General features: G+C 39.8%; 1 protein-coding gene across 1 annotated transcript in view; it reads left to right on the top strand.

Annotated features, from left to right (window-relative positions):
* DOK6 (docking protein 6) overlaps window positions 1–21,957 on the top strand; it is a 395,919-nt gene that overhangs the window by 228,552 nt on the left and 145,410 nt on the right. Inside the window, exon 4 of the mRNA XM_053571931.1 lies at window positions 12,201–12,320. Coding sequence (XP_053427906.1) covers window positions 12,201–12,320 — 120 coding nt within the window. The remainder of the gene's footprint in view (window positions 1–12,200; window positions 12,321–21,957) is intronic.

Genomic DNA, 21,957 nt, shown 5'->3' on the forward strand with positions numbered 1-21,957 from the left:
TACTTAGAAGAATATGTTATAGCTCGGTCCAGGTAAACATAAAAGATGTGAAGTCTCCATTTTTTTTGTGACTGCATAGTATTTTATTCCTTTTATGGCTGAGTAGTACTCAGTTATGTGCGTGTGTGCACACACACACAAGCACACACACGCGCACGTACACGCACACACACACACACACACACACACTGCATTTTCCTTATCCACTCATCAGTTGACGGTCACCTAGGTTGATTTCTTATTTCGCAATTGTGAATTGTGCTGTGATAAACATTCAGGTGCAGCTGTCTTTGCAACATAATGACTTTTCCGTTCCTTTGGTAGATGCCCAGTGGTGGGATTGTTGGATGGAATGGTAGGTCTACCTTTAGTTCCTTGAGGAATTTCCTTACAGTTTTCCATATAGTTTGTGCTAGTTTAAATTCCCACCAAAGTATATAAATGTTCCCTTTTCACCTCCTCCATGCCAACATCTATAGTTTTTTCATTTTTTAATAATGGCCATTCTGACAGGGATAATAAGATGGTATACCGTTATGAGTTTAACTTGCATTTTCCCAGGGACTAGTGACATTAATCCTGTCTTTTGCCCACTTTTTGATAGGTTTTTCTTTTTTTTCTTGCTCATTTGTTTGAGTTCTTTATAATGTGTGGATATCATGAAGGCATTCTGGATTTTATTGAATGCTTTTTCTGTATCTATAGAGATGATAATTTTTTTGCTTCTGTTTTTACGTTGTAAATCATATTTGATTTAGAGGATTGTTCATTCTTGATTCCTTTCTCTACATTTTTTACTGACTAGGTTAATTCAAAAGCTTTGTTTTTAAGCTCTTAAATTCCTTCTTCTGCTTAGTCTAGTCTGTTGTTAAAATTTCTATCCTTTTTGAAATTTCCTAAATAACTCTTCATTTCTATAAATTTAGTTGTATTTTTTTCTTTTATTATCCATATTCTTAGTGAATTTTTCAGACGTGACTTTTTTTGGCTTTGTTGTATACGTTTTAAGTTTCTTGTCAGTCTCCATGAACTTATCTGCTATCCATAGTTTGAATTCCATAGCTGGCATTTCAACAGTTTCTCTTATTGGGAAATTGGTAGAGGGCTATTCTGATCCCTTGGAGGTGTCAAAACATCCTGTTTCTTTGTGTTGCCAGAATTCTTTTTTTTCTCTTAATTTTTCATTAAACCATAACTGTGTGCATTAATTCATTTATGGGATACAATGTGTTGATTTTATATACAATTTGGAATGCTTACATCAAACTAGTTAACATAGCCTTCACTTTACTTATTGTGTTAAGACATTTAGACTCTACTCTTAATAGATTTGACATGTACCCTTGCAATATGCACCATAAGTGAGGTTCTACCAAGGAACTGGAATTACAGGCACCCACCACATTGCCCGGCTATTTTTAGAGATGAGGTCTTGTGCTGGCTCAGGCTGGTCTTGAACTTGTGAGCTCAGGAAATCTACCCACCTTGACCTCCCAGAGTGCTAGGATTACACGCATGAGCCACCATGCCCAGGCAATTCTTTTTTAATAAAGAAGTAAAATAAACTAAAATAAAATTAGTGAAGAAATGTTAGGTATTTAGCTACAAACTCTTCTTCTCAATTACATCTTGAGTCTGCAGAGCAGCTCTGTTCATCATTGACATTAGGAATTTGGATGGAGATGAGCACCATTTTATTATTACATTACTTTATCGATGATGTTTTGAGAATCAAAAAAATATTCATTGAGTGGGTTGGATGATATGAGATGGAAGGCATGGAATAAATGAGATGGCAGAAGTCAGTGATGACCCCAAAGTCCTTTAGATTGAATGAGAAATAACCAGCCACTGACAACTCGGGAGACTGACACCGTCTGCAGGCTGCAGGAGAGACTCGCAGACTGTGCACTCAGCATGAGCCACCCAGTGAGGAATTCCTCTGCAGCAGTGATGAAATACATTCTTTTCTTGGAAATAAGTCTGCCTATCTGCAGGCTCCACCTTTATCAGCAGGAGCCCCTGAGGATGCTGTGCTCCCAAAAAGACCCCCCATCTCTCCTTCCCTTCAGTTCTCACGGTGTCACTATAGCATCAGCACCGGGCCATCTACACAAAACTCAACCAGCCCTTTCTCTCTGTCCACGTCAGCTATGTGTTCACACTCCTGGTCATATTTCTTCTCCAGAATCTAATTGTCATTACATGGTCTCATTAGCTCCTTCTCACACACCTGCACCAATCCTGATACCTTGTCATTGTGCCACTAGACGTCATTATCACACCAAATTATCAAACAAAATCCGTGATCTCATTTCCCCTCTAATGAACGCACTGATGCCAGACACTTCTCTTCTCCCCTTTATAAAATAAAACTTTGAGATTGACTTGTCTATATTTAGCTGCATGAACAGGAACCTAATTACTGTCTCTTTTCTCTCCTAAATTCTCTTGTACCTTATCATGCCTTTTTTGCTTCCTACCAGTCTTACAAAAACTTTTCTGATTAGGGTAACTAATACTCTGCAGGTTGGAAATCTTTCAGTCATTTTCCAGAACTCATTTTTACTTGAGCTGTGCTATCATTTAGAGTAGTCAGCCACTCTCTCCTCCTGGAAATGTTTTTTCATCTTGCCTTTCAGCATATTGCATTTTTTTTTTCTTTTTTTAGGCAGTGTCACTCTGTCAGCCTGAGTAAAGTGCCAGGGCATCATAGCTCACAATACCTTCAAACTCCTAGGTTCAAGCAATTCTCTTGCCTCAGCCTCCCAAATAGCTGGGACTATAGCAGCCTTCGACAATGCCTGGCTAATTTTTGGACTTTTAGTAGAGACAGAGTCTTGCTCTTGCTCAGGCTGGTCTCCAGCTCCTGAGTTCAGGCGATCCACCTGCCTCAGCCTCCCAGAGTGCTGGGATTACAGGTGTGAGCCGCTGTGCCCACCTCCCCCCCTTTTTGGTTTCTTCTTCCTCAAGATCTATTACTTCTCGGTCGCCTTTCCTGTCTGCATTGCAGATCTCTGATTGGGCAGCTGTCCCAGGCCACAACCCTTAAACGTCTTCTTTTCTCTACCTACTCAGACTTCTTGGGGATCTCATCTGGTTTCATGGCTTTAAATGGAATCTCTATGCTGTCGACTCCCACATTTACAAATCCAATCTGAATTTCTCTCCTGGATATCAGGCTCAGACAGCCAACTGCCTACTCACCTATCCACTTCAACAACACATCTAAACTCTTTTTCTAAAACTGAGCTCTTACTATTTTTCCTTTAAATTTTCTGCTCTCACAGTTCTCATCATCTCACAACATGGCACATCTATTTTTCCAGTTGCACAAACAGAAACTTTGCATTCATTTTTTATTTCCCTCTTTCCCTCACACCCCACTTGCAAATCTTGTAGGCTTTCCTGAGTATGTCCCAGATCTAAACCGTTCCTCACCACTGGTCTCCTCGTCCTGGTCATGGGACCAAGCCACTACGTCCCTTCCCCCGTCGTCCATCTCCACTGCTTCTCCCTGGCCTCCTTACTTCTTTGTTTAATGGAAACAATATCTTCACGCTTGTGTCAATGCCTCTTAATAAGCGTTTGATTGAGTCTACCTCCCTTAGGCATCTTGTAGTTTATTTTTTTATTTCTATGTTAACTTTGTCTTTTTTCCCCTACTTTATTCCCAAAGCCATTCTACTCTTTTCATTTCTCCTACTTTGGGGGTCCATTTCCATTCTTAGTTTTTGAATTTCTGTTGCAAGTTCCTATTTTATACCCTCAAATACTTGTTGGAAAATGTCCAGTTATTTTTGGACTATACTCTTACAGGGTTTTTCTGCTTTATGTTATTTTGGTGGACTGCGGTGCAGCGAGAGACAATTTCCTTAATTTATTTGAATTTCTGGTGAATTTTCCTCATTGAATTCCTGCAATAATTATCTATGGACTTTTATTTTCTTCGTTGATGTGTATCATATTGGGATTTTTATAATAGTCCCAGTCAGTTGATTAGCTGGATTTGACTATCCCACAGTGCTAATATGCTTCAAAGCATGATGTTACACGAGATTAATACATACAATTTTATGTCCATTTTTAAAAATTAAACGTTTGAAAACAAATTTCAAAACATGACATCTTGTCACTACTTAACCCATAATAGAGTTTGTAATTAAGGGTTTGTCATTGAAAACAGGGTCTTAGCTTAATGGAGCCTTTTTATATCGTTTGCACAAAGCCTGATGCATGCAGTAGGGATTTAGTTGTTTGCTTTGGTGATGGGCTTTTTGTTAGTTCTCTAATACTGCGACACCCTTTTTGCTTAGATGACCCTAAATTCTGCACTTGTTCTTCTTTCTCCCTCCACCACCCAGTTGCTAAGGGCTTTCTTCCTTCTCCTTTTGCCTTTTTTTTTCTTCTCAGAAGGTGTGCAACTGGAAGATGCGCCCATCTACACCCCTAAATCACAGAGCTGGCCCTTCCCGTGTGGGAAGGTTAAGAACCCCAAGATGAAAGACTATTCCTAGGCGTGAAAAGAAAGAAAATCAGACTCTTGGTTCTGTGTGGGCACTGTGCTCTTTCTTGCACCTGGGTGCAGGTAGAGTGAAATCCCTGACTAGGAAAGACTTCTACAAGTGGGCTCTGGCAGATGGGGATTTAAAACAGTGTTTCGCAACCTTCCTAATGCCACGGCCCTTTAATATAGTTCCTGTGGGTTGTGACCCACAGGTTGAGAATCGCTGATTTAAAGGCTCAGAGGGGCAGGGATTGGCACAGTCACGATTTCCTGGGTGGGAAATACACTGGGCGGGTCAGTTCTACCTGGACGGGTCATTATATTCGACCCTATCACCATGACCCCAGCCCTTCACACCACAGGTCCTTGGAAATCCTTTCCACATAGCTCTTGTGATTACTCAGAATGTTCTTGGTATCTTCAGATTGCAGGTGGATCTCGTCTTTTTGGCAGCTGTTCTGATTCTCCCGCAGACCCCTTGTCCATCATGTCCTGCTATTCTTTTCGGTTGGTCTTTACCAGTTCAGACTTACCTCTCTTGAAATTCCTTTTTCCCTTCCCTGTTAATAATGAGGAAATTCCTGATTATTTAATATCTTATGCTCCAAGCAGATGTAATTACACCCTGTTTCATATATATAGGTTTTTTTCCTTATAGGTCACATCCTATTGAATTAATTTGCTTGACTAGAGGTTTTTCTGTTAGAGAGGAATAGAATATTGGGATTTTGTATTTGTTTTTCTGTTCTGCTGATGTAACTAATTACCAGAGACATCAGCTGAAAACAGAACAGATTTATGCTCTTACAGTTGTGGGGGGCAGAAGTCCACCATCAGCCCGCAGCAGGCAAAAGGCTACGTATTGACCAGGCTGTGGTCCTGTGGGAAGCTCTGAGAATGGTCTTATGCTCAGGTTTCGTGGTGGTGTTGGCCAAATTCAGCTCCACGCTTAGTATGAACTGTCATCAGAATGCTTTTGTCATAAATTTGGCTATGTAGAGAGAAACAGTTTCCGAGCCCCACACTGTTTTAGCCTTTAGGTTTTGATGAGCATGTTCTTGGCAACATTCTCTTGTTCCAACAAACAGCTTTGCTGCTGTGCGTTCCTCGTCCACCCCCGCAGGAGAGTAGCACAGAGAGGAACTGTGTGCTGGGGCTTCTGAGACAGTGACTAAGATTCTTCCTGAAAAAAGTCACCTGTTTGATAAGTGTATTCTGGGGTGGTGCCTAAAACTTGTGCGATCGCATTTTCTGTTGCCATCTATTAAGAATTCCACAGATTGGAAAGCATTTGACCTAATGCTGTCTTCCTTCACAGAAACACACTCATTCTCCAAATGAGTTTCCAGGTTGTTGCAAAGGATCCTTTCTAATCCTGCTTTCTTGTAGCATTTTAACTTCCTGTTCCCATCTCTACAGCACACACACACTCTTCCACATACCCACTCACACGCATACCACGCATGGCACCATCATTTCCAGAGCATTTATAGGTATTCATTTCTGTCCTTTCTTATTCTCTCTGGATGGTTTTAAGCTCTTATGCAATTTGCTAACTCCATATGAAGGCATTGTACAATAAATTCTTGTCAAGTAAAAGAGCAGCACGTCGGCTGCTGTCAACTGCTGCTATTTGTCATTCGTTACTTTGGCAAACAGGCAGGGCAGTTTTTTATTTGGCCGTGTCCGAAAACCTCCTCTCATTCCTCCAACCCACAAAGGAGGGAAGGAGGCAGAATAAGCATTTCTATACTAAGTCCAAAAATTTGATATTTCAACCTGCTGTTAAATCAAGGAAAATAAGTTATGAGTATCAGCATAAAAGATGCATTTGGGTAGTAACCCATTTCCTCAGCTCTACGTTGACCTTTTCTAAGATTCTGCTGCCATATCTATGTAGAAAATAAAAACCCGGGCGGCGCCTGTGGCTCAGTCGGTAAGGCGCCAGCCCCATATACCGAGGGTGACGGGTTCAAACCCGGCCCCGGCCAAACTGCAACCAAAAAATAGCCGGACGTTGTGGCGGGGCCTGTAGTCCCAGCTACTCGGGAGGCTGAGGCAAGAGAATCGCTTAAGCCCAGGAGTTGGAGGTTGCTGTGAGCCGTGTGAGGCCACGGCACTCTACCGAGGGCCATAAAAGTGAGACCCTGTCTCTACAAAAAAAAAGAAAATAAAAACCCAACCAAATGTTTGTCACAAATAGAATCAAAGAGAATTTATGGAAGAATTCCTTGTGGGTATAAATATACCTAATGTAGTTAAAAGAAAAAGGAGGGCTAATAAAACAAGAAGCATTTTTTGAATGGGTGATTTTTAATCATGACTAAAGTTCAATTGAGAGCCAAGTCTGACACTGCTCCCTTTCACTTCCTAATCAAATGCCTGGACAGGCCAGCTGTGCCCTGCAAAACTTACAAGCTCCTCTTAAATGGGGACCAGTAGAGGTTTCAAAACAACCCACAAGAGACTACTTGCCAAATTATTCGCATTTTGTTCCAGGATTTGTCTCTAATTTCTGAGAATTAAGTGAAAATTACATATAACATAAAACACACATAAATATGTAACATATATATATTTATAAAACATGTACTTACTTGTTCCACGTTTATTTATTAGTTTTCATGTATAGGTGCTATTCCAGGCTGCGGGGTGACTAAATCAAGTGAATCTCCTGCACTCCAGTTTCTTAAAGTATATTGGCTAAAAAAGGCAGAAAAATAACTCAGTGATATTAAGGGTTATGATAAAATTGTGTACAGAGTGTTATGAAAATGTACAGGAAAAAAATGTCACATCCAAATGTGAGTCTGGAGAGGTATACTAAGAAGGTCATATTTGAACCCCAGTTTTGAAGGACTCCTAGGCTTGAGCAAGTTTTGTGGAAGAGAGCAAATGAGGGGCTTTCCATGGAAAGGAAGTAAATACACTTCTTAGGGAACTCATTGTTCCCCCGTCTCTACAATTTTCAATCCTACAAATATGACTTCAATGAAAAAAGCTTTTTTCCAGTACTCTAAACGGAGATCCATTCTTTTGATCTTGGCTAAAGTAAATGTTTAGGTTTTAGCTAGTTTCTTGTCTTCCTTCTACATAAAAAGTGAGGGAAAAACAAAGGTCCATAAAATATCAGCAAGGTCAGTTAAGAAGAAAGTCACTGCCAATTTCCAAGAATGAAAGTGTCATCAAAATGCCTTATGTTTTAATAGCACTGTAACTTTTAAATGACAATGAGAGAAAGCTTTCTATTGTCTCAACAATACTCTATAAGGGAAACATTTTTCTTCACTTCAAAGAAAAGCGTGTATTTGACGTAAATAAATAGAGAAAGAACCTTTATCACCAAACCACAGGAAATCTGCACAGAGGATGAGAATTAGATATAATCAAGAATGAATGGTTATGCTAAAGACTAAACAGGGTTACTTTAGTAACAATTTTTATTAATAAAAGCTAAATCCTGTGAACACTAGCTACATGATTTATTATTTTCAAAAACAAAAATAGTCTTATCAAAACTATTTCAAGACAAAAACAGTCTTGCCGACATCTTACAATGAAGCCTCGTGAAACTGATGCTGGGCTATTTTTAAGTCTCCCGTGTGACTTTGTTGATAGCGTATTATCTGTGTATGTGATGAAAACATTTTCACTCTCTTTTCAAATATAGTGCATTTTGCATCATTTAGCTTCAATATCATTATCCTAAGGACTACATGTGGTGAAAGCAATAAAGCTCGACTCTCATCATTGAGTCAATAGGTATTTATTAAGACCCTTCTATGTAAAGACCCTTTTTCAGGTTCAAAGAGAGTTAACCTTAGTGTACCCAGAATTATACAAAGGAAAGATGGAAACAAACTTAAACCCAGAGAGAAGCCACCCATCTCTAACTAGATTTCTATTTTGCAGTATCCTCATTTCCCCTCCATTCAAAAACCCAACTGTCACGAAATTCAATCATTCATTTTAATCTCTTATCTCCATTTGTCTTGTTATTTCCAAACATTTTTCAATTTTCATTTTGGAAATTATCACATTTCTTCATTGACTTAATTTTATATAGTATAATGCAAACATTATTTGGGTTTCTGTTCTGTAGAAACAGAAATCTCACTCACCTATATTTTGAACATAACTGCAAGCTATTTGAAAACAAGCATGTTAATAAAAAAGCATTTCCATCATGAAGAGAAAAGCAGAAAACTTTATAGGACATTTTAATGTATTTATTCCTTCCTAAGGAAATTTAATTATTTACACACAACACATACACCAAAATGTTTGAAAGATAAATGACAAAAGGCACTGAGTCTACGGGAAAATAAATATTTAAAATCCAGTGAACTCTGATTATTATATTTTTATTTAATCTCAGTTCTGTATAAAACAGAATAAAGATGAAAAAGATAATTCAGAGAAAAACATTAATTAAATAATGATAGAGCAAAAACATTAGCATACAATAAAACATTGAAAGATGTCATTCAATATATAGAGCTTGCCTGGGAAACAACAGGCATAAATTGTAATATTGGAAAGGTGATTGTCAAAAACCGCTTTGCAGAACCTTTCTAAAACCAAAGCTTTGCGTAATTCTCAAATGAATTCAGCCTGACTGCAGCAGAATTATTACATCACGTGTATAGATTACAAAGGTTTGTACTTTTCAGATGAAAGTTTAGGAATGATTTAATTGAACCGAATACTAGAAAATCACGAAGAGAATAGGCTGACTGCTGTCTCTCAGCTCTTTCTGGGTGAACTTGGAGCTGTCCCCAGCTGATATGTCACTCCTGCTGTCCTGCATCCTCCTGATGTCCCAGGCATCTTCCTCTGTCCTCCCAACACACAGACACACAGTCACAGACATATGACCTCATAGATGCACACTCACCCACACTCGTATGCACACATAAACTCACTCGCACACACTGATATGCACGTCAGCCCCTCACACACACACATCATCATTTTCTTCCTGCCTGCCCTGCAGGCACCTGTTCTGGTACCTGCCACTCTGCCACAGTTCCCCAGTTCTTCCCCGGCTAGGCCAGAGCCCTCCAGAGCACCCCATGCCAGACCCACTGGCGCATCCCACCAGCATCTAAGATTAATAAGAGCAGAAACAGTGTGGTTTTCATGTAACCTCCTAGCACAGAGCCTGGCTTATAGTGAACTAACAAAAATAAATAAATAAAAAAGAAAGATCAACGAGAGTAAAACTCCATGGCATTGAATAGAAGGGAGGGGAGAATGGGCTTGGAAAATTCCCAGCCAATGAGGACATTGTGTGGGTATACTGCACATTGTCTGGGTCAAGGACGCCCTGGAACTCTGACTTTATCCACACAAAAGCAAACTATGTAACCAAAACATATGTACCCCTATAACAATACGAAACTTTTTTCTAAAGGGGGATGAATCTTGATGATATCTGAATTTTCAGGGACCTCTCTCGCTCTGTCTGAAATAGTTTACAATTCAGTCTTTAGTATGACTATAGAGCTCCATTTTTATGACTCTTGATGACTTCTGCCCTAATAAGCCACTGCACTGCTAAATGCTGACGCCCGGGGGTTCCTCCCACTGACTGCGGAGACATCTTTACCTGCTGTCAGGTAAAGCCCATGAATACCTCTCACTGCCCTGATGGCAGATCTCCCTGGCTCTGGCCTAACAGAAATTCCACATTTTGTTCTACTTGAGAGTGTCAGCTCCAGGTCCGTGAAAGCCCTTTATGTCTGATTGCTTTCTGCGTTTCATTAAACCCAGGAGGTTAGTACAGAGAGGGCCTGAATGAGATCCTGAACCTCAGGGTGGGCACTGACTCACTACCTAAAGAGAAAGTTATTTTCAGTATATGTTCTTGTTGCTGCCGTAAAATTTTTTACGAAGCCTGGCGTTTTCTCACTAGAAGAAGAAAGTCTTTTGAGTTTTGAATTTTATTTTATTTTATTTTATTTTTTTGAGAAAGCCGTGAACCTCAGCAAGTGTAAGTTTGTTGTATTAGTAGCCTTGTCGTTGGAAAGGATTATTTTCTTGGTTCCTAAGGAAATGGCCAGCCAGCCAATCAGAGCCCTCTGACTCTACCTAAACAAGGGAGCCAGGCTGTCTGAGACCCTACCTGATCCTGGACCTGGGTTGATGATGTGACTTGCAGCACTCAGCGTCTGGTCCCTAAACGGTGCAAACTGTGCCTCTTGCAAAGAAAATGATCACTGGATATGTGAAATATTATTTTTATTAGAATGGTACCCTATGAGGGGGGGCTACATGTTCTTTTTTCTTTATTTTTCTAATGGTATCATTAATGGTCTTGATAAATCTAAAAACAAACGACAATTTGCCTGACATCTCACTGTCGAAATGGTGGGAAAGCAGCATGACCAAGCTCAGGAAGAAAAGGTCACCCACACGTGCTGGTGTCAACCAGCAGGGAGAGCTATTTGTATTCAAATCCCAGAAGTCCAGAAAACTTGTCACAGATAACTTTTTATGGGGAGTTTAAAACGCCAAGGCAAAGGTTGGAATATCATCTACAGAAAACAAGGGGTTTGCAGGGAATTTATATCACACTGTCCCAGTGCAGATTTATGCTACGTGGAGAATCAGAAACTTCCCTTAGCAGGTGTCAGTGGGAAGCTCTTACCCAACTTCTGTATGGTGATGATGGAGCTTGGCCTGAAATATGAAACCTCATATTCTTTTTAACTATCTGCCCAATAAAATAACTAGAAGACCTGGGTTCTAACTCTGTTTTGTTGCTGACCACTGATAGGATATGTTGACACAGCTATAAGCGTCACCTTTAACCACCTCATTCACACAGAGCATTTATTAGAGTTTATTTATGTTATGAAAGCCTGTGGAAGCTTTAGATACCCAGGATTCTGCATAGATGTTAAGATCTTCTAATGTTTCAAATGAAGAGAAAAAGAAACTTGTAAATATAAAAAAGTTGGGAGGTGATCATAGTAAAAGGAGTAATGATCTAATGTCTTAGGTAATTGGTATTTGCCACAGAGGAAAACGTTTAAAGACCCTACTCCCAAGTTTTTAAGGTATGTATAGCCCACTTTCTGATGTTTACAGAAAAAAATCTGTCACATTCTTGAGCTCATCTGTGATCCTCTGTGATCCATTACAATTCTTAGTGGCTTGGGGACCAGACCTTCAACTCTGGTAACCCATGCAAATCTCAGTCACATTCAGGAAACCATTGATTTTCTTAATCTACTCTGACATTTTTAACTCTTCATTTATATCCTTTTCATTTTCCATTTATTTATTCTATCTTTTACATTGACAGATAAAATTGTGTGCATTTACTGAGTGCAACATGATGTATGTACACATTGTAGAATGACTAAATCTGGCTAATTTATTTTTATATCTAATTTTTCTCCCAAAACAAAGTCGATCTAAAATCTACTAGATTAGAAGCAAGTATGTCAGACTATGGTTTTTTAACAAGGTAAAATAACATAGAATAATTTAAAAACATTTTTAAATATATGTCAAACAGGGGGGAATAAGTTTGGGGACTTTTCTTCACTTCCTAAAAGTTGTATTTAAGTGTTGTTTTAAGGCAGATTCTTAACTCCTGTCAATCAGCTGGGAACATGGTTCAGAGAGCATTCTTCCCCATCCTTCCTCGGCAATATTGCTGATAGTGTGTGGTTGTTTTCAGAGCTGGAGGCCGAGGAGTGGTGCAAACACCTATGCATGGAGTGTCTGGGGACCCGGCTCAATGACATCAGCCTCGGGGAGCCCGACCTCCTGGCAGCGGGGGTGCAGCGGGAACAGAATGGTAAGTGTGAGCTTGCTCCTGTCACTGTAAAGTACGCTAACAGTTGTAGATCTTTGAGACTGGAAAGGATCTCAGTTATATCTTAGAACAGTATTTTCTTTAAAAAGAAAATATTAATCCATTCGTGGATCAATGGGCACTTGGGCTTTTTCATGACTTAGCAATTATGAATTGGGCTGCAATAAACATTCTGGTACAAACATCTTTGTTCTAATGTGATTTTTTTGTCTTATTGTGGTATATGTACACCATAGAATATTATGCAGCCTTAAGGAAAGATGGAGACTTTACCTCTTTCATGTTTACATGGATGGAGCTGGAACATATTCTTCTTAGTAAAGTATCTCAAGCATGGAAGAAAAAGTATCCAATGTACCAGCCCTACTACGAAACTAATTTATGGCTTTCATATGAAGGCTATAATCCAGTTATAACCTAAGAATATGGGGAAGGGAGAGAGGGAAAGGAGGGAGGGTGATTGGTGGGACCACACCTACGGTGCATCTTACAAGGGTACATGTGAAACTTAGTAAATGTAGAATATAAATGTCTTAACATAATAACTAAGAAAATGCCAGGAAGGCTATGTTAACCAGTGTGATGAAAATGTGTCAAATTGTTTATAAAACCAGTGTATGGTGCCCCATGATCGCATTGATGTACACAGCTATGATTTAATATTAATAAAAAATAATAATAAATAAAAAGAAAATAAACCAGGGTGACGCCTGTGACTCAAAGGGGTAGTCTGCCAGCCCCATATGCTGGAGGTGGTGGGTTCAAACCCAGCCCCGACCAAAAACTGCAAATAAAAAAAAAAAGAAAGAAAGAAAAGAAACCAATCAATTCAGGTTATTAAGAAACTTTTCTGGGCAGCGTTTGTGGCTCAAAGGAGTGGGGTGCAGGCCCCATAAACCGGAAGTGGTGGGTTCAAGCCCAGCCTCAGCCAAAAACTGCAAAAAAAGAGAAACTTTTCGTAAGATGGTGTGGCCAATACAGAAAATGCGAAGGTACAACCCAGGGCTCTGGCTTCTTGCCTGTGGTGTTGCCGTATATCCAAATAAATAATTAAGTTAACTCATTGGCTATAAGGCTTTCAAATGCATTATATAATTCTATTTTCCTCTTAGAGAGTTGTTACAGATTTAGGGTCTCTTTTAACAACTTTGGTTATCAATAGCTTTTAAGGCATTTGGCTAATACTTCAAGGAGGAAATTATAATGGATAAAATATCAGGCTTTCCCCAAATTGAGGCTTATATATCTAACATTGTTTACTTACTTCGTTGTGGTCAAATTTAACAGGCATTTTCATGTCTCTTCACAACTTATGCTGCATGTTCTTGATAGCACCTCTAAATATGAAATAGTAATGTATTTACTAAACAGTGTGTGCACATTAATTTATTGCAAGCTCACTTTTCTCTATTTTTAGAAATAATTATCATCACCACAAGATGTTCAGAAACTTTTTAATGTTACGAATTCGTGATGACCTGTGTTTGGAAAGGCTGAGGGGCATTAGTGAGACTGGAAACTTTTGATGCGAAAGAAATTCTGGAATTATCTATAGACCATAAATTAGGCAGCACAGGTAAAAGTGCACCCTGATCACACGTGATGGTTATAATCTTGTTACTACTGATACCAATGCTGTGAACAGTCACTGCAATCTAATAACCCATTAAAGCACTAGATTTGCTTTGTTGCTAAAATGGAAAAACAAGTTTTTTCCAGCTTAGTGATTGTGAACATATATAGGTAACAAACATTGGTTCCATTTGACTTTTGGTTTTTTTTTTTTGTTTTTTTTTTGTTTTTTTTTGGCCGGGGCTAGGTTTGAACCTGCCACCTCCGGCATATGGGACCGGTGCCCTACTCCTTGAGCCACAGGCACCACCCGGTTCCATTTGACTTTTTGGAAAGTCACAGAAAGCATTTCTGTAGCTTCTGGCTTTGTTTTGTATTCCAGTGCCTCCCCCCACATTCTCAGATTTCCATCTCTGATCTGATTTCTGAGGACTGCTAAGCACAGAACCCGGGTAATCAGGCCACTTAAAGTATATGCCATTCACAGTTTAGGAAGGAAGGGAAAAACTCTTGCTGTAAGGATTGGTCAAGAAGATACAAAAAAGATGGATAAATTCAGCTTGTGGATAGAAACATCAGGGCTGTTTTGTGAGTGTGGAGTGTACACTTTTTACTTTGAGGGTTTGGAGTTACATGTTTTCCATTTAAGGGTATAATGTATCTCTTTGGATTATTATAATTTTATTTCTAATTTGATAATGTTAATTTTATAGAATGTAATGGACAAAGTTTAATATGGATTTTTTTTTTTTTTTAGGATAGGCCAAACAGGGTATTAAATGTCAGAGCTACATAAAAGCACAAGGTTTCTGTAAAAAAAAAAAAAAGGCAAGTGCAACAGAGAAAACAGCACTTCACGGTACAGACTAAGATTTCTCATCATCCAGCATGGACCGTCCTCTCCTCCAGGGCTGATAATTTTCGTGAAGCCCAGCCTCTGCCCTAGACAGTATACCTACTTATTTTAGTTAAAGTGTGCAGGGAACGCATTCATTGTTTTAGCTAGATAATTAAAGTTGTTAAAAGTAGCATTGACTCTTAAAGCTGCCATTTCATTGACTTTTCATGTCTATTCCAGACTCTTCAAGCAGAACACCTTTTAAAATAAACAAAATCAATTCCTAATCATCAACTCCTAATACGTGTTTGAAGTCGTTAATATGTACAGATGGAATAAGTCCTTTATGAAAGATGTGTCATCAGAGACTCAATTTTTTAAAGATATTTTAGTATTAAATCATATAGTTTATTCTTCATGAGAAACAGTATTTTATTATTTTGTCAATCATACAGTTGAATTTAGTTTGCACTTTCTCTGCTAAGAGATCAGATGTATATGCGTGCAGAACTGATGTCATAAATGTGGCTTGTGGTGATCTTGTGGTGTTAACATTAAAAAAAAGTCACACTGCTCATCTTGACCACAACATTCCAAATTGCTACTTCTCCCCTAGCGTTTTCCTGACCCTTCAGCCAGCTTGGTCCTATTTTCTCTGAGACTAGCTAAGAATAGTTATTTATGCAAACAATTTTTAAAGGTGAAAGATAACGTGTGTCGCTGAGATAAAAGTGGTTATTGATTAAATTGTTTGCTGTAGTCATCTTTATCTAGTACTCTCAGCTGTTTTCGTATAGACTTAGAATCCCGCAAGGTATCAGGGAAAATTAAGTGAACACGAGCTTATACAAACACAGGCCGGAAAAATTATTCTCAGACTTCAGGTGACACTGCCACAAGAAAAGTGTGTATCAGGCAGACATTTCAAACTTTAAATTCTTTTTTTTTTTTTTTTTTGTAGAGACAGAGTCTCACTTTATGGCCCTCGGTAGAGTGCCGTGGCGTCACACAGCTCACAGCAACCTCCAACTCCTGGGCTTAAGCGATTCTCTTGCCTCAGCCTCCCGAGTAGCTGGGACTACAGGCGCCCGCCACGACACCCGGCTATTTTTTGGTTGCAGTTTGGCCGGGGCCGGGTTTGAACCCGCCACCCTCAGTATATGGGGCCGGTGCCTTACCGACTGAGCCACAGGCGCTGCCCTAAACTTTAAATTCTTATCATTCCCAAGTTCCCCAAGTATTTCAGTAGTAGTTCAGATAGCCTACCCTGGGCTGAGAAAATATTAATGTGTGGTGTTATAGTCATGGTTATTTATAAAGGCCACAACCCATCATGGCAATTCTAAGAAACAAATGTTGCTTATGAATCATTAATAGCAAAAGTGAACATGAGAACCAAGAAGCAACTCAGATGTAGGAAATTCCTGCAGTCGCAGGTGGATGGCAACAGAGAAGCTATGTCCGATTTGTCATGGATGCGAGACATCTCCCTCTGCAACAACAACAACCACAAAATGCAAAAGGAAGCTCTGACTTTGCCGCCTGGTTAACTCAGAGTCAGATGGAAGGGTTTTGTTTTGTCCAGAACTCAGTGGCTCTGCTTATAAGTGGGTGAAAATCAGCCTAAATTCCTACTGTTAGTCTAAAACATGTATAACTTTTCACAGAACCAAAGCAATATTTAGTGCTGTTTCTAAATTATTTGCTGAGGTTGCCATTGTAAAAATGTTCCCTTCATTCAACTCAGACACCCTTTAATGCCATTCACTCATCATGGCGTGTCCACCAAACGGTTTTGAGGCTCTGTGATATGCAAGAACTCGACTGAGGAAATATGGAATTGAGCAAGACATGGTGATGACTTTACTGTTGTTTTTTGCAGTTTTTGGCCAGGGCCAGGCTTGAACCCACCACCTCAGGCATATGGGGCCGGCGTCCAACTCCTTTGAGCCACAGGCACCGCCTGGCATGGTTATGACTTATATGAAGCACACAAAGTAGTCAAGGAGACAAAACTATAAACAATGCTTTGTAGAATAGCACTGTGTCCCCAGGTAACACAGAGTCTTTATAGCATAGACCTCTAGGCACACCTCTTTATTCCTGCACATGAAGAATGCCTAACATTTGGCTGATTGGGGCTGGGTTCTGCTGAGACGGCTCTAAACTATAGAAGGTGCCCATGTATGTTCCTTGTGTCTCTCATCTTCCTTGCACTTGCAGCTGACGAAAGAATATTCTTTAAAAAAAAAAAAAAAAACAGTAATGCAAAAAAGCAAGTCCAAATTGGCAACACAATTTAAACCTCTGCATATTTCCTGTCCACTAACATTCTGTTGGCCAAAACAAGTTCCATGGCCAAATCCAAAGTCTGGAAGCACAGAAGTACACTGCCTCTGTGAGGTCATTATAGGGGTTAAAGGGTATAGCCTAATGTGGAGAGGAACTGAAGGATTGAGGGTGGGGAAAGATACAAATGGCCAGGTGCAGCGGCCCACACCTGTAATCCTACCACTCTGGGAGACCCAAGTGGGTGGGTTGCTTGAGCTTAGGAATTTGAGACCAGCCTGAGCAAGAGTAAGACCTGTCTCTACTAAAAATAGAAAAACTAGCTGGGTAAGGCGGTGCATGCCTGGAGTACGTACTGAGGAGGCTGAGGCAGGAGGATCACTAGAGCCCAGAAGTTTGAGGTTGCTGTGATCTAAGCTGAGGCCATGGCACTCTAGTCTGGGGAAACAGAGTGAGACTCTATCAAAAAACAACAACCACAGAAAGGAAAAGAAATAGGGAAATAAAATAAGAATTTTTTTAAGATACAACTTACCATCTGACGTATAATAAAAGATAAACTAAAGTAAAAATAAAAGAAAGAACTGTGGTATTCATTCCAATTAAGGTACCCTGTCCTCTTCTCTATTTTTTTTAATTATTTTTTATTACTGTAAATAAAGTTTCCTTATCAGGCAGATCTGAAATTCTTGATCTCTATCAATACTTAAAGCCAATATTCTCAGAACTGTACATGTGGAAAATGACCAGTTAACGAAAAAATAATGGCAACAGCAACAATGATGTCCCTTCTAATTTAAGGATTTTCCCCACTTCTCAAAAATGATCTAAGGGTAGACTATATTCTTTCTTATACATACTCTTTATAACCACTCACAAAAGGATTATTGTTTTGCCCATAGAATGACCCTGAGCAAAACTAACTTTTGTGTGAAGAAAAGCACTAAGCTTACCTATGTCTGAGTTTCTAAAATGCTGAGCACATTCTTGCCCCTTCCTCAAGGGAGTTCTGGGAAATGCTGTGATGACAATTGTGATCCCTTCCTCTCTGAAGTGAGAGAATCAACTGAGAGAATTTAACACGCTGTGCTGCTGAGCTGGGTTGTACTATGTCCTTCCCCAATAAGTTATGTTGGAGAACTAGGCCTCAGTAGCTCAGAATGTGGCCTTATTTGGAAAAAGGGTCTCTGTAGAGATAACCAAGTTACAGGTAAGATCATTAGGGTAGGCCCTCATCCAGTGACATCCAGTGCACCCTTACACAGAAGGGAAATTTGGACACAGAAAGATACACACGCAGGAAGGTGACATGAAGGTGCACCGGGAGAAGGTGGCCAGTGACTTGGGGCAATGAGGCATGTACAGCCAAGGAGTGCCGGGGACGCCCACAAACCCCTGCAGCTGGAAAGGGCAAGAAAGGATCCTTCCCTGGAGCTGCCAGGCAGATGATGGCCCTGCCCACACCTTGAATTCAGCCTTCTAGCCTGGTTATAAAAGGTTTTCTGCAAACTTCATGGTAACCACAAGTCAAAAAAACCTACACCAGATACACAAAATGTAAAAAGTAATAAATTAAAACACAATATTAGAGAAATCAGAAAAGAATCAGAGAGGAATGGAGGGAGGGAGGGAGGAATGGAGTGCTGCAGAACAACCAGAAATCAACTAACAATATAGCCTGGTAATTCCTTACCTGTCAGAAGTAACATTAGAGCAGAGGTGCTCAAACTTTTTAAACAGGGGGCCAGTTCACTGTCCCTCGGACCATTGGAGGGCTGGACTATAGTTTAAAAAAAAAAACTATGAACAAATTCCTATGCACACTGCACATATCTTATTTTGAAGTAAAAAAACAAACGGGAACAAATATAATCACACCGCCTCATGTGGCCAGCGGGCCATAGTTTAAGGACCCCTGCATTAGAGTGTGACTAAACTCTCCTATCAAGAGACAGAATGATTGAATAGGTTAAGAAAGCAAGAGCCAACTTGTCTGAAAGAAACTCATTTCACCTATAAAGACACAAGTAGTCACATCAAAGAACAGAAAAAGATGTTCCATGCAAATGGAACCTAAAAGAGTACCAGTAGCTGTATTTCTATCAGATAAAACAGATTTCAAGATGAAAACTCTAAAAAGAGACAAAGAAGGTCATTATATAATGATGAAAAGGTCAATTCAGCAAGAGGATATAGCAATATTAAATATATATGCACCTAACACAGGAGCACCCAGATACATAAAGCAAATATCAGAGCTGAAGAGGAAGGCACAGCCCAGTGCAATATGGTTGGAGGCTGGAGGTTTTTGCCAATTAGTGTTGCTAATTGATTCAAGAAATATAAGTGTTCCAGTTCACAGTGGCCAGGTACAGAGAGAGCAGATGGCACCTGGAAACTAAACTTATGACTATTGCCACACTAGAGTGAACTAAATTCTGATGAATCTCAGTTCCATGGTGGAGATAGAGTCACAATTTCTGAAGAGTTTCACAAATTTTAATAAACATAAATAATGATTTGTTTGACTAGTGGTTTAATTGCATCACACAGACCTCAGAATGTGTCTAAATGTGCAGACACCTCTTTCTCAGTGTGGCTCAGCTTCTAAAGTGGCTGGAATTGAAGAGTGACCACTGAAATTTCCCTGTACTAGAGAAATTTTGGAACTAAGAATAGAAAAAACAGAATGTTCTTGAAATGTCTCTTTATCTTCTGTGTAATATCTCCATTTAATTCCCTTGGTATTTCACATAACCATTAAGAACAAAGCAGATTATATTAAACAATGTAGTGAACCTAGATTCAGAATTGGATGAACACTAAGTAATAAATGCAAACATAAGTTCAGTTTTTCTAAGACAAGAATTTTGAGAACTAAATTCAGCAATGCTTAATGATAGACCAATATCTCTGATCTTTTGCCTAAATAACATTTAGTGAAACATTTATTAATTTTGTATTCTTACTGTAACTTCATATTTTGAATTGGCACGTAACAAGTATTAAATAAAGAGTTTTAATGGACCTTTCTTGACACGCACTGCAGCCCCAGACCTGTGGCTGATGGGTGAAGAGAAATAAGCAATTATAAAGGGTGGTTTGGGGATCGATGGAAGAGAATTCTTTAGGTCTTTCAAAGGAAAAGAACAGAAAAGAGGTGGAACTTACCCCTCCCAAGACTCATGAAAAAGGGAGGGCAAGAAAAATTATTCATAATACAGTAGTTGCTTATCGAGTGGGAGACAAATTTCTCCCCTCACTCACGTTGGTACTACTTTAGTATCACGTAGTCCTGCCCCAGGCTGGTACCACAGCACAGCGCAGAGAGTTGCAGGAAGAACCTGAGTTGGAGGTTCAGTGTTTCTGTTTCACAATGATGAATCTGAGATCAGGCTGCAGGATGGGGGGTGAGATGTCTCACACAAGGGTTGTGGGTCAACTGGACAAGGTGCACTTCCACATTTGGGGGGACAAGGATGGGTGTGTTTTCCTATGAATTGAGCAGATTGCTTTTAGTTAGCTGGGCTTGAGTCATCTGGAAAAGTCCCAGACCAGGACAACTGCTTGTCTGTGAGAAGAGTCTCTAGTAGAAAGAGGATCAAATATGGTACAGGAAATAGGAGCGCAGGGACATGAGGTCTGTGTGTAATTGGGCTCCTTGCCTTCAGGGGAAGTTAGTGTAGAGGACTGGGCCTCTGGGCTGGTTCTTATGAGCACACCATCTGCCCCAAAAGAGAGAGCCAGCATTTGAGTATGTCTGGCCACTGAGATTCAAAAACCAAGAAGGAAGTTGGAAGAGTAATGGATAATGAGAAGGGATTTTTACTCCTTTTCGTCTTATTCTTCTTACCCTGGAGAAGCCAAAAGCAAAAGCAAGGAAGTTTTGGGGGGAAGGAGAAGATATCGCAACTGGGAAAGAGTGTAACCTACCTTTCTCCTTCTCATTGCTGGCTTCTCAGTAATGGACCTGGCCTGGAAGAAGAGAAGAAACTTCAAATTAGATCTCAGATTAAAATTCAAAATTATATCAGTCAACTCGTCTGAAACACAAAGACAACAATATCCCGATGGCTGCTAGTGCATTAAGCACCAACAGGGGTGTCCAAAACGCAACCTGCAGGCTGTGGGAGGGTTACGTGAGGACTTCCTTGTGCATCTGTGTTGGTGGATATCACAAAAATTATGCACAGAGCTCTTAATGTTGCTTATAATGCTTTTAACAATGCTCATAAACGTTCGTTAGTGTTTGTATTTAATGTGTGGCTTAAGACAACTCTTCTTCCACGTAGTGCAGAGAAGCCAAAAGGTTGAACACTCTCATGGGGTATTGGATACTGTGAGGAACAACAAGAGGAAATTTCACAGTTGTTTGAGTGCAGTGGTAGAACAAAACTTAACTATTTTCCTAAATCGCACCCTACTAAATCTGGTTCTTTTAATGTACTAGCTATAGTAACAAATTTAAACTTAAAAATATTTCCCAGAGGCCAGGCGTGGTGGCTCACACCTGTAATCCCAGCACTCTGGAAGGCCCAGGCAGGTGGATTGCCTGAGCTCACAGGTTCAAGATCACCTGAGCAAGAGCAAGATCCCATCTCTAAAAATAGCCAGGCATTGTGGCAGGCACCTATAGTCCCAGCTACTCAGGAGGCTGAAGCAAGAGAATCGCTGAGCCCTTGCGTTTGAGGCTGCTGTGAGCTATGACAATACGGCACTCTACCACGGGTGACAAAGTGAGACTCTGTCTCAAAAAACAAATCCCATAAATTTGGGGGATTTTTTTACCATGTGATTTTTGAAAAAAAAAAACAATGGAGGGCTCTTGCCATCAGATAATCCCAATTAAATCTTTAAAGAGTTTTTTGACCAACTAGTTTTATATAGAATGAGTTTTATTTTATGGAATCACTAGTTAAT

The sequence above is a fragment of the Nycticebus coucang genome, chromosome 19 (assembly GCF_027406575.1).
Source record: "Nycticebus coucang isolate mNycCou1 chromosome 19, mNycCou1.pri, whole genome shotgun sequence".
Lineage (NCBI taxonomy): Eukaryota > Metazoa > Chordata > Mammalia > Primates > Lorisidae > Nycticebus > Nycticebus coucang.